General features: G+C 41.7%; 1 protein-coding gene across 1 annotated transcript in view; it reads right to left on the bottom strand.

Moving 5' to 3' along the window:
- Positions 1-225: 225 nt before the first annotated feature.
- Positions 226-13,913, bottom strand: part of apaf1 (apoptotic peptidase activating factor 1) — a 62,675-nt gene continuing 48,987 nt past the window's right edge. The window contains exon 27 of the mRNA XM_080421011.1: positions 226-2,879. Within this exon, the coding sequence (XP_080277137.1) occupies positions 2,733-2,879 (147 nt within the window). The 3' untranslated portion in view covers positions 226-2,732. The remainder of the gene's footprint in view (positions 2,880-13,913) is intronic.

Raw genomic sequence — 13,913 nt, 5'->3', positions numbered from 1 at the left:
CATGTTGCAGCATAGTGATTACAATACAAAAGCGAGGAGCTCTGACACTTGGATGCCTTTCTCAATTGCGGGAGCGAGACTGAGAAAATAGTCCCGCTCAGGCCTCACTCTCTCTCACACACACACACACACACACACACACACACACACACACACACACACACACACACACACACACACACACACACACGTACAAGTTATGCAGTAGTAAGGACAGACGTATAATTCAGTATCACAGCATATTCATTTTATTCATCTCTTAGAAATGACACTCATCATGCACTTCACCATAGTACATAATCAAAATAACCTGAGCTGACCGCAATATTTCATATTCTGACAAAGAAGTCCCGTTATTTGATTGGAAGGGATCAATCGCTGCAGATCGACTTGAACTGGCGAACCTTTGAGCACCACATTTTATGGCTCTTTTCGACTATGAAGGGTAAACCCAGAATGTTCCTTAACCTGAAACTTTCCAGAACCCCTGAAGTTCTGCGATGTTGTTTTTGTTAGAATCTTTTTTTTTTTTAAGTGCAAGTTCTCAGTTCTGGGTTCTCAGAACTCACATTGGGTCCAGGACCCAAATTAGGTTCTGAGAAGCGTATCTGAAACCAAGCTGTAGCATATGGAAACAAACCCAGAACCTGATGTCACATGGCACAGCATGGTTCACTTAGTTCCTGTAGTCGAAAAGAGGCATAAGTCATTGTGGCATTTTGATGCCATGATTATCTAACATGATCTAATATGACATTTTGTGACTGAAATCAGGCCACAACATTGATGAAAAGGCCAAGGCTGAATGACAGATTGTCATGTCTGTTAACCACAGCACACGAGCACAGCCCTACTAAAAAATTGTCAAAAATAGCCGATCTACAAGCTATGAGCTTTTAGATGTCTGCCTATAATGACATGCCCAAAAAAGGCATGAAAGTGGTTAAAATGCCTCCGCAGCAGCAGCTGGCTCAGTGGCAGGTGTAAAAAAAATGGATTTACTGGTCGTCGTGCTGGGAGCACTGGGAGGACTGGTGCACAAATCCAGGCCATCGTTTAAAAAAAAGGTGGAAATCACAACTATACAGAACAAAATCACACACCTTTGATACAAGTTCAGTGTACAAAGTACATACATACGCGCCCTTTTGGGTCCACTTTCACTCCCTCAGAGTCCTCAATGCGGATTTTAATATCGCTGTTATCGGGCAGAAACCTCCAAATGTCCATATTCTAAACTTTTGTGTTTTTTTCGTAAATTAACGCCATCATACTGCAGCGTCACACGAAAGCATAGAAGCAGATTGCTACTTTGCGTTTTTTTTGTAAATCCCTTTAAAGTTTTGGACATAATGAGGTTTCCACCCGAAAGAGACGATATGCAGGTATTCAAATTGTTTTGGGTTTGTTTGACAGAAATGCTTTCGTTTCATGCATGTATAGGCACGGACAATAAGTTTACCTGATAGAGTGGAATGTCAACCCCCCCCCCCCCGTATCTCTACTCCTTAATCTGATTAAGGCCATAGAAAACATTACAAATGGTGTAAAACTGATTATACCGTTGCACAGGTTTCAAGTTTAACAAGGCAAAGATTTTTTCTTTTAGACTTTCTCAAGACAATAGTGTTACTGTTACGTTTCACACCCTTGAAGACACCAACAGCACAGATAGAGAACAGTTTTACAGTTTGCGACTCAACATATAATTATAGGTGCACACACACAGAAGCTTTAAATGAGCTCACAAGGAAAAGGAAAAATCCCCTTAATGCAACATTAATCGAATGCACCGAGTGTCGTTCAGCTGGTCACGGAATCACATGCACACGACCTTAACCAACAAATTATAAGCATTACATTTGACGGTCAACAGCAACAATGGCAGAGGAAGTGCGGTTAAGGTTTACCTCTGTGTTTGTTGTGGTTCCCCTGAACCCCACAGATCCAACTGACCCAGATAATAGCAACAATAATAATACAAATTGTGATAAAAAAAAATTCTGAAATTTTTCTCTATGCTAACAAACATCAGTTTCTGTTTTTTTCTCAGGGGAACGGTTAGTCAGTTACACACAGGAAGTTCTCCAAGGCTCAGGTGTTTACAAAATGATATATTTAGTATATACAGTAGGTTTCATTTAACCACACTGTAAGCTCTATTTCATACTTTGTCGTACAGCAGTGTCGCACAGACAAAATAGACAATCTATTTTTGAAACCTTTTGAACATTTTCTGCCTATGCTCAAAATAGGGGCTTGAACCCTACTGTAGCACCCGCTATCCTGGGGGAAACATTCGCCAGAAATAGCTCACAACGCGTAGTGTCACAACACGTTGTGAGCTATTAGATCTGGTATTTCTGGCGAAGACATTTGGTGTAGAACGAAAGAAGAGCAGACCAAGTACAGAGCCAACTCGGGTCTATTTTACTAAGTATAGAGGAGGGTTTAAGCGTTTAAAGCTGGTAGTCAATTCCTTGACTTGAAAAAGTCTGAGAACCACTGTATAGAGGATATGTTGTTCAGAATGCGGAACTTTGGATTGGGTTGGTAACAGACCCAGCGTGATAGTACTATGAGAGTGACGCCACTAGCGTTGACTCCCATTGTAAGAATGGAATGCGGAAGTTCTCTTTCTATCTCAATGAGGAAGTTCCAATGTTTGGAACTACAGGAGGCAACATCCCGCTCTCTCTCTCTCTATGGGTCTGGTAACACCTCTCTCTCTCTCACTGCACCCTCTGGAGGACGTAGAGGATTCCAATGTTGTCGATGGTGATGAAGGTGGAGAAGTCAGGTGACACGTGGATCCTCTTCAGGTTGGTTCCTGTGGGGTAGAAGGTCTGGAGGGCCTCGCCCCTCTCCACGTCCCACCACTGGTACACAGAGAGAGAGAGAGAGAGAGAGGAGAAAAAAGGAAAATGTTCATCTGTCCCGTTGGATCTATCTCCTCCACACAAGCCAAACCAACATGAACCACACACACACACGGGCGCGCGCACGCAAAGACACACAATTTCTCACACTGTCTTAAAAAAAAAGGTACTCTGATCATGCCTGCATGCACGCACAAAATCACACACCACTTCCAGCACGTTTTGTAGAGTGATTCTGTTAAATCTGGGAGTGTCAGTGTGTGTGGGTGTTTACAGTACGTGTGTGTGTGTGTGTGTGTGTGTGTGTGTGTGTGTGTGTGTGTGTGTGTGTGTGTGTGTGTGTGTGTGTGTGTGTGTGTGTGTGCGTGTGTGTGTGTGACAGAAGGGAAACATGACTGAATTCTTAACAGTCCTAGTTTCACTCATTTACGCTAGCCTTACTTGTACTTCCTCCAGAGGTTAAAGGAGGATGTCTAAAGCCTGTCGATGCAGCCCGCTGTGAGCTTGTAGATCGACTATTTCCACCATTTTTTTAAAAAACGTTTGAAGATGTACAGAACACTTTTCAACAGATGAATTCATACAGATGAAAGGAAAACGATTCTGACGATTATACACAAAATAATAGCTGTATTATATTATATTTATTATATAGTGATATATCGTCTCTGTCAGGTGGAAACCTCATATGTCCACAACTGTTACTTTTCAGGATTCAGGATCGGCTACTTTTGATGCTTTTGTGTGACACTGTAGTGCGATCAGGTAGGTTCGTTAATTTAATCCATTAAGACCTGGAACGCATCTGTGTCACTTTAGATTTCTTTGGCTATTCAAAAATAGCAGATATACAAGCTCATAGCGCGGCACCGAGTGCCGCGCTACGAGCTTGTAGATCTGCTATTTTTGAAAAATCGTGAAAATTATTTTTTTTATATATTTTTTTCCGAAAAAACTGTTAGGATTTAGACATTTTTTAGAAGCGGCCTCAGGTCTTAATGGGTTAAGAACAAACACAAAAAGTTTGAATGTGGCGATAAGAGGTTTCTGCCCGACAGTGACGATACGGCGATACGTTGTATACATCTGGTTGAGTTTCTAATCTATCCGGTCAACTTTGTCATTGTTGCTTTGGTGGTGCTGTAGCAGGGTGGTTCTCAACCAGTGGTCCTTGAGGGGGGTTCCAGGTGGTCCCCAGCTAAATGATGGAGAGTTGGTAACCAAATGGACCCTTATTAGATCTTTAACTCTCGAGTGTAAAATGAAACCAAATGGACCCCTTTCATTTAACGCTCTCAAGAGTTAAATTATTGTTAAACATCTGCATTACTTAATTTACAACAAGTCTACACAATTAGGGAATGTAGAATTATTGTTATTTTAATCAACGTTTGCCTGTTCTCTCTCTATGGTACTGAACCACATCAATACAGCAAGGAATTGTGGACAAACTCGTATCCAACGATAACAAAATATTCCAAGTCTTGGGTCTGAGAGTCTAAATCTCATCAAACGGTGGTCCGTGGCTCAAATGCCCACCGCTAATACCCACTGTCTCCAAAATGTTCATACACAGTTTTCATACGGGTGTACACAGTCTGCCGTAAAGTTTGTTGTTATGTTTTGCATGGGTAGTTGAGTGTAGGCCTCTTTCTGGCCCTGGTTTGGGCGTACGGACGGTACACAACAATATAAATGTTAAATGAGACCCCCTGAGCAGCGCAATGTGCAATAAAGTGGTGGTGATGCACTTTCTTTAAGTAGGTTGTACATGTTGGTTCTTAAGGTCTAGTTATGCGTGTGCGTGTGTGTGAAAGAGAGATTTTGAAAGAAAACAGGCCACTTCAGTCTCCAGATATACAGACTGGAACAGAAATATCAGAGGCAACAAATACCTAACTTACCAGCAAGTATGAGCATGTGTGTGCAAACACAAACATGTACACACACACACACACACACACACACACACACACGCACGCACGCACGCACGCACGCAGGCAATGTTCATTAATCATGCAAACCCTTCAGCACTACTAAATGGAGCTTATTTTGCATATGGCTGTTATTGTACTGTTAACACATTTACCGCCGGGCCCGTAGTTCTACGGGCCGTTAAATCCAACGGTTAAGCGCCGAGCCCGTAGTCCTACGGGCTGCGGTCTTTTCGCGCATGCGCGGTCCGGGTGCACTTTCGGATTTTTTTTGATCCACTTCCGTTTCCGGTTTGATGACAGGAAATAGAATTATTTGGGATCCGGTTTCGACGATCACGCCCGCTCCCATTCTACAGACGAAACTGAAACTCAATTCTCTTCCTGTAGTTTTTTCTCCTCGCATTTCACTGTTTAACGTAATCCGCTCTAACTCAAACATGGATGCCCCGTTTGACACGCGATCTTCACTGGGAGATACAGGGAGATCTCGCGGATGTAAACAGACCGTTCACGGCTCAATCTTAAGGATTTTAACAAGATCTATGGCGACATGAAAAAAACAAAAAAACAACAAAAACACCTTGGCACTGGTGAGTACATTATGAGATTAACCTCTGGCGGTGGATGTGTTAAGGGCTGTGGGTGGACGTACTCGCTGTGTGTACACATCACTGTTTCTCTGTAGGGGCTTGGTACTGTGACCTTCATCAGTGCTTAACCACTTAACCCATTAAAACCGGGAAAGCAACATACGTATTTCAGAAAACTCTTAGGATTTAGAACAGTGGTTCTCAAACAAGAAATGACAAAGTCATAATATACCCGCTTGCGGCAGGCTATTTTTGCCCCAATCTGCAGCACAAAATGTAAAAGTTGTCATTAAAATAAAATCTCAGCCATTCGAATGCAACAAAAATAACTCCACAGAGGTTCATTGGTTGGCTACCAATATAAAGTGTGTGTGTGTGTGTGTGTGTGTGTGTGTGTGTGTGTGTGTGTGTGTGTGTGTGTGTGTGTGTGTGTGTGTGTGTGTGTGTACAATATCAATGATAGTGAAAATAATTGATCTACAATCTCACAGATCTGCTATTTTCACCAGCTGATATAGTTACTTCATAATGTAGCCTACCCTTACTTAAGTCAAAACTACAGTGTTTCACTTAGAAATGTATGAACAACAAAAATGAAGACACACACACACACACACACACCCAGGAGGACTGGTTGATAGTGTTGTATGCATTGTTCCTGGACAAAAGACCGGTGGTGACCAGTTAGTATTCATTTATGTATGAAAGAAAGAAACTATTTTCACAATAAACGAAGTGAGTCCATAGAATACAGGTAGCGTAAGGGCAGTCATGTTAAAAACATCAACAGTGGTGGAAAAAGTACTGTAATGTTTTACTTAAGTAAAAGTATCAATACTGCAATGTAACCCCTAACCCTTTATAAAAGTGAAGCTCACAACTTGTCTTTTGATTTCACTGTTTGAAACAGCTAGGCTTGAGTTGTAATGCATAACTGCAAGTTTGCCCTTTTCACTACTGGCTTACATGAAAGAAAAACACAAATGGGTCCATTTGGTTTCATTAATGTCTTTTGTAAATGAAGTATTCAATAAAACGTCATAATAAAAAATAGCAGATCTACAAGCTCACAAGGCGGCGATGCGTTGTGAGCTTGTAGATCGGCTATTGCCAAGTCGTCTATTATCAAATAGCCGATGCATATAGGTTTAAAGTGCTCATGTAGCCTAATAGTCACTTAAGTCTTTGGGCTTGTTTTCATTGACCTGGTTGCTTATTTTTCTCTCAAAATCTGGCAACCGTGTCATTGTTTAGACCGACGAAGAAGAAAATGGCGGAAGTGATCCTCTTTTCCAAGGTCCGTGTGAAAGACAGTATTATGTTGAGAAAATATAAAGTCATTACAGCACCATAACATGGTTAATACATTTTATTTTGGGATGTACAATACATGAAAATTACGAGAGTAATAACGCGAATTGCGTCGATAACTAATGGGGAACGGACATTAGCGCGCTTGGCTAAAAACAGTTAGTTAGTAACATCATACAAGCTAACTATTAGCCAAATTCGGCTAGCGCTCGGAGGACTGCATAGTCCCATAGCTTGGGAGGACGAGGCCGCCCGTTCAGAGTATGGGAAAGTATCCCATTGGCTTAAACGACAGCCAATGACGCAAATCTGTCGAACAAATCTGTCGAATGCAAATGAATCTGTCGAATGCAAATTTGTCGAATGATGAGTCATAGGTCTGCCTCTTCATAGACCCGCAGCTTTCCCTAAGCGGGTAAAAATAGCAGATATACAAGCTCAGAGACACGCACACACAACATGTGAATAGGCATGCTGGGGTTCAAGTGGTTAAAGTTCCCACTTATTTTGTTTAAGACATTAAAAAGGCGAAAGCATCTGTGTATTTTTTTATTTTCGAGCTGCAAGCTTGTACATCTGCTATTTTTGAACATTTTTGAAAAAACTTGAAAGTGTGAAAACTACTGATTTAGAGGGCATCTGTAGAATCGGCCTCATGTCTTGATGGGTTAAACAAAGAGCTACATGAATATTGCATGTATGTGGATGAATGGTGGAAGAAGAAAAGAAAAACTGAAGAATGAACACACACACACACACACACACACACACACACACACACACACACACACACACACACACACACACACACACACACACACACACACACACACACACACACACACACACACACACACACACACACACACACACACACACAAACAGCTGTATAAAAACAACCCGTATATCTTTCTCGATAGGAGTATAGAGAAAGCGTGCGCGCGCGCGTGTGTGTGTGTGTGTGTGTGTGTGTGTGTGTGTGTGTGTGTGTGTTATATCCTCAGAGCAGATGGTTCATGTGCTGATATGAACACTATTACTCGGGGACTGCTGATTTATGAGAGAGCTAGTGATGTGCAGGTATAATGTACTGTATACTATGTGTTTGTGTTTGTGTGTGTGTGTGTGTGTGTGTGTGTGTGTGTGTGTGTGTGTGACACATGGAGGACAGTCCCCTGGGGGACATTTTACTGTAACGTGTGGGAGAACATCTTGGTCTCAAAACATTTTCTTTTTTTCTACCAAAATTCCTAGCACAGCTTATCTGCTTGACAGCTTCTCTTTATACCAAGGAAAAAACTAAACAAAAAACATTTGAATATTTTAATAAAAACCTTCCAATCTAAACCGGGCTCTCTGAACCAAACACGTTACAGTATTTTGTTGTTTTTGTCTATTAACTGTATGTTTTATTTGCACGAAAAGAAACGGACGACGTACATTTAACCACCGTTGACCACCCCGGTCAACGGTGGTTAAATGTACGTCGTCCGTTTCTTTTCCCAAGGATCTATACTAGGCCCCCATCATTTCTTTCCTCTCTTTGCCGAAAATAGAAGATCTACAAGCTCACAAGGCGCGTCTTTAAAAAAAAAAAAGTTTTGGCAAATTCCACGAGAGGGCGCTCTGACGCAACTTAGGAATGATTCCTCGATTCTGCTAGAAGGAATCGTCATCCCAAAAAACGTCACTTCCGTCTATTCCTATATTAGGATTTGTAGAAAAATACTAGCTCGGATTCTTTCTTTTTTTTGTGAAAACTAGCCATTTTCGACAAAATGGCTGATCGCGGTAGAAATGTTTTTGTTCCAGTGGATAGACGAGACCCTCCCCCACCCCCGGACAATTTTTGTTTACATCCGCGTGCACGTCGTGGCTTCTGCGGCTCTCCAGAGATCTTCAAAACAAGGTAAAAAACGCTGGCATCCAGCGGATGAAGCGGATACATAGTACCTGGCACTCAATGTGTTAAGTGGTTAAAAGTTCTATGACATTCATTTTAACTTTTTTTATTTTTAATGTTTTTTTGGGGGTTTTATGACCTCAATTACACCCAAAAAATCTGAACTTTGAACATTCAGTGGATTTTCTGTGGTCTGGGGTTTTCTGAATAATTAGGCTGAAAAGTAATCTGAGCTTGGCCCTTCGGCAGTGAGGTCACAGTCGATTAATCCCACCCACTCTCCTCCTCGCCCCTCCCCTCCCCTATCCTTTCCTTTGGGGGGGGGCGGAGCAGAGGCGATGATTGACAGGCAAAATCCCTCACCAGCGACACCCGCAGGCAAAGATTAATTTTTTCATTGCAGTTGAAAAGGCTTTAGAAATGTGAGAGAAAAACACCTGCCATGGATCAATGGAGTGGAATTTTTTGTTAAAACTTTCTATACACGTCCATGACAAAGACTTTTAATGTGTGGTAAAACTGAACGTCATGAAACCTTTAAGTGGTTAAATAAAATAAAAAAAAGTTTAATCAGCGATGTTATTCAATATGTAGTGGGGGTCCCTGCTTCATCTCTCTCTCAGCTAAGGGGTCCTTGGCCTGAAAAATGTTGAAGACCCCTGGACTATGCCCTCTTCAACACCTATTCCTACAGTACGTCCAATGAGAGCCTCCGACAGTGCAGTGCATAGTCTGAGGCAGAGCCAACCAGCTACAAACGTTACATTTTTGGTGATGATAAACCTTTTACCGTTGGAGCATATATATTAAAATTGGTTGGATGTGCGTGCTCTTCTACCTGTAGGGTGCAACAGTGCGTAATTCTTTTCAATCCAATCCAGTTTCATACCTGCGTTTTTTCTGCTCTGTAATTAAAATCAGGTGTGTTTGGAGGAACATGCACTATGGGAATCACACAGGTGAATGAAATCAAGATTAATATTTATTCATAAGGGTCTATCTATGTCATCACGCAGTGCAAGTGAATGGATGTCCATATTATGTCCACGGATATGCTCTAAAAGTGTGAAAAACTTATATTTCATTTCACCACGTCTTTAATATAGTCTTACTAATTAGGCTTTATCAGTACACTGTCCCTGGCCAGCCTTGTATCTATGAAGCAAAAGAGAGGATGTGTGTGTGTGTGTGTGTGTGTGTGTGTGTGTGTGTGTGTGTGTGTGTGTGTGTGTGTGTGTGTGTGTGTGTGTGTGTGTGTGTGTGTGTGTTCATGTGCAGGCGTACGCGTGTGAGTGTTTGTGCGTGCATGCGCGTGTGTGAGTGTGTTTGATGTGTGTGAGTCATGGCAGTGGTAATTGCTGATTTCTGGATGGTCCTTGATAATAGAAATGATTGTCCATTACACTGTTATCTTCAAATGCACACACTCACAGCTGAAAAGCTACACCGTCCTCCAGCTTCAGATAAGCCCTCTGGTTAGGTCTCTCTCTCTCTCTCAGACACAAAAGCACACACGCACGCAGGCATGCACGCACACACATATTCTGATTTTCAACGCATTGTGAGGTTGTGAATTAGCTATTTTTGTTATTTGTCATACAACAAATTATATAAAGGTAAGGTATATGGCTAAGAAACGTTCCCCATGTTTTCTTACAAATCAAACCCTGCGTGTGTGAGCGCACGCACGCACGCACGCACACACACACACACACACACACACACACACACACACGCACACGCACACGCACATCTGGGAAAGCCATGATAGCAGCCTATGTGCAGGTGCATAAGTCTACTTCAACCCACACAACAGCAGGGGACTGTACCCTAAATCTGCCCTGATTACAATTTAGGCATTTAGCTGATGTGTGCTTGCCATTAGCCTCACTTCCTGCACAACTAAATAGGTCTGCTAATTCAGGCTATCTGGGGAAAAAGTCTGCTTTGCTTACATAAATAAGTTACCTGTGTATGTGTGTGCAGGCGTGCGTGTGTGTACGCGCACGTGACTGTAGGAGCCAGTGTGGTATAGTGTAGTGATAGGCCAAAGTGAGAGCGCCCAGTTTGCATGTCTTTCAGAGGGGGTGGGGGGTGGCGGGGGGCAATTCATCTTCCTGGCACATAAATAGCTCCGACACACAGTCTCTGGAGAGAGGTGCAGTTCCCTGGCTTTATAAAACCTCGTAAAGTCTCTGCAGCCAGGAGGACACACACAAAGAGAGCAGTGAGAGGAGGTGAGAGACCACAGAGTGACAGAAAAGACTTCAGAGGGCCACCTCCACGCCAGAGACAGACCCAGAGACAGAGAGCGACAGAGAGACAGACAGAGAGAGACAGGGAGACAGAAAGAGGAGAGAAATAGAGAGATAGAGGTGTGTGTAGACCCAGAGTCTTGCTCAGGGGGAACCATTGACTGACACAAAGGGTGAATTATTTATCCAAGGTTCCGTCCACTGAAATATTGATGCTCAGACAATCCACTGCTCTCTCTCTCTCTCTGTCTCTCTCCCCCTTCCTTTGTCTCCTTTCTTCTTCTTTGCTCTATTTCCACCAGCCTCTCTCCTCCCCTGAGGGAGGTGATCAGGAACAAAAAAAAAAAAGAAAAATAAATGTAGGTGTCAAATCGAAATCCACTCAGTTTCTCCTTCCTAACTTCCTTCCACTGTCCTTCAGCCTGTCACGCTAAACATCCTGACCCCAACACAGTTAGGACTAACGTCTTAACACATTGACTGCCAGAATGTATTCATAATGTACTCACCCACTGCCAGCCATTTTAATGATTTTGTATAGAAAAAATGTGAATTATTTGTCAGTTTATTTTTTAACATTGAAGTGAATGGATTTTTTTTATATATCTCCTAATTTGTTGTGAATAACGAAAAAAATGTAATACTCAAAAATTTGAGAAACATTTTAGAAATTCAAGAACAAAATAAAAAAAATAACTAGAAAATGTGCTCCTCGGAGCACAAGTCTCCGCCAGCAGACCCGTGCTATTTTAATCAAATGAAATCACCTACCCTATCTTTAACCATAGTTCTCTAGGAATGTTCTAATTTTTACGTAATTTGGACTGGAAGGTACTGTTCCAATCAAGACTGATTGATCCTGTCTTACCTCACAGTGTCTTACCTCACAGTGTTTGCATCTAAAGAATGTTCTTCTTGAAGCAATGTGTCATATGGGAGTCGTCGTAATTGACTGGTTTGTTCAAATACTTGTCTGTCTTCTTCATCTTCATTGTCTTGAACAGTTTCAGCAGTTGATTGGTGTGTTTGATCTATGTCAGTTTTCTCTAGTGCTACATAATGTATTTGATCAAGGTGGCCAATTGTTATAGTATTAAGACTTCGGCCTTGTTGTGGGATCAATTCAACTCTATAGTCGTCTTCTGTGTTACTGTTGTAGATGAGTATGCTTTCTTAGCTTTGGCCTTCTGTGCCTTTGCTTGACCAATGTTAGGTGTTCTCAGAGGGACACACACACGCACGGACGGGTGATTTGGACTGGAAGGTACTGTTCCAATCAAGACTGATTGATCCTGTCTTACCTCACTTCAAAATACGTAAACGGCTTTTTGAAGTGACACACCTATTTATAGGATTTTATTTCGTCATGCGTCCCTCTAGCCAATCAAAGGCATTGGTGTCAACATATTGACACGTGTCACGTGGAGCTTGACCAATGTTAGCTTGGCTAGGGGCCATGCTCACACACGGCGGGACGAAGCGAAAACATACTCTCCACCTACGGCGGAGACAATAAAAAAGGTAGAATTCTCCCTATTGGCGGTGAAAAGGTGGATTTGCAATAGGGAGAATTCTCCCTATTGGCGGTGAATGTGTTATGTGTACATTTCATCAGGGTCGCTGCTAAGATGACCAAAATCACAGTGTGGTCACTATACGACAGAGACAGTTGGATCGTGGGATCGCTCGTTCTCACTTGTGTACTGTTGTCCGTGTGATTATCATGGCAGCAACTATTAATTATTTTCTTAGCGAGTACTCTGTTGATTGATTAAATTAATCTTGAAGCATTTTTATTTTTTCTATATCAGTGAATTGACGTGACAAAAAAAAATAGATTTTTTATAATCACTAAATTGATTGGTCTGATTAAAGACTCAGATTAAACCCCGTTTTATACTTCGCCATACAATGGTGATAGCAAAAATATCTGATCTACAAGCTCACACGCGTGAACAATTTTTGCATATATTGACATGCCCAAGAATCTTTTGCCATCACGACTTGGCAAGCAAATAACTCAAAAATATCAATCGTAACAAATTCAATCTATAACTATTTCATGAATTAATACAAAAAACGTATATAAAAAACATTTGTTTTCCTCTACGTTTTCATTTGTTCCTGATGAGGCTGGGACAAAATGAGAGGCGTTCTTCTGTAGCCAAAAGACAATTAATCCTGGTTTTAATGAGCGAAGCACTGAGAAACATTTCAGCATCCTGAGAAATTCTACCTCCCAGCACACAAGCCAGAGAACATATTCAAGACATTGTCTGCTTTACTACCGCATGCGACGATGTGACCAGCCTGTCAAAGAACAACAACAATGTGGATGTATTAAGATATTATATAAGGTATTAATATCTGGTAATTGATTTCAAAACAAATGAGGAACAAAGTGTGCTCGTTGAAATGAAAACAGCTGCAATTTCCTACTTCTGAGATGAAAATAACAAAATCCTAAAAACAGGGAGACTGGCACACTTCAGTGGTTGATTTGCTCTCTGTGTGTGTGTGTGTGTGTGTGTGTGTGTGTGTGTGTGTGTGTGTGTGTGTGTGTGTGTGTGTGCATTCCATAGTTATGGAGTTGTACAGCGAACAGCGTTGACACCAGAAACCATGATCAAATCATCACTCCAGCGATCTCAGTAGCCAGTGAGCAAGACCGCCATATCAACTTATTTACAAACAGTATGCGAAGCAGGTGCCATGTCAACCTGTCTTACTCCCATCCCAGAATACATTACTTGTCAGAATGTTTATGGAGGGGAGGACAATTGCGGCTGAAAATGGCAAACGGCACAGCCAGCCATTTCAAATTTCACTAAGTGGGATTTGCTAACAATGCTGCCAAGCTATTCCAGGGGGGAAATGCAATGATGTAATGTTGACATCATTACTGGATACAGCAAAAGATTTGTTCCAAATTGAAGTATCTACGATATGCATAGATAGACAATAATTATATTATATTTTAGACACATTGAATGGTGAACATCAACAGTAGTAATAATAATAATAACACTCACACACAC

Source organism: Gymnoscopelus braueri (assembly GCF_963280865.1).
Source record: "Gymnoscopelus braueri genome assembly, chromosome: 23".
NCBI classification, from domain to species: Eukaryota; Metazoa; Chordata; class Actinopteri; order Myctophiformes; family Myctophidae; genus Gymnoscopelus; species Gymnoscopelus braueri.
The sequence above is the reverse complement of the archived record's forward strand: the minus strand, read 5'-3'. Positions and strand labels throughout refer to the sequence as shown.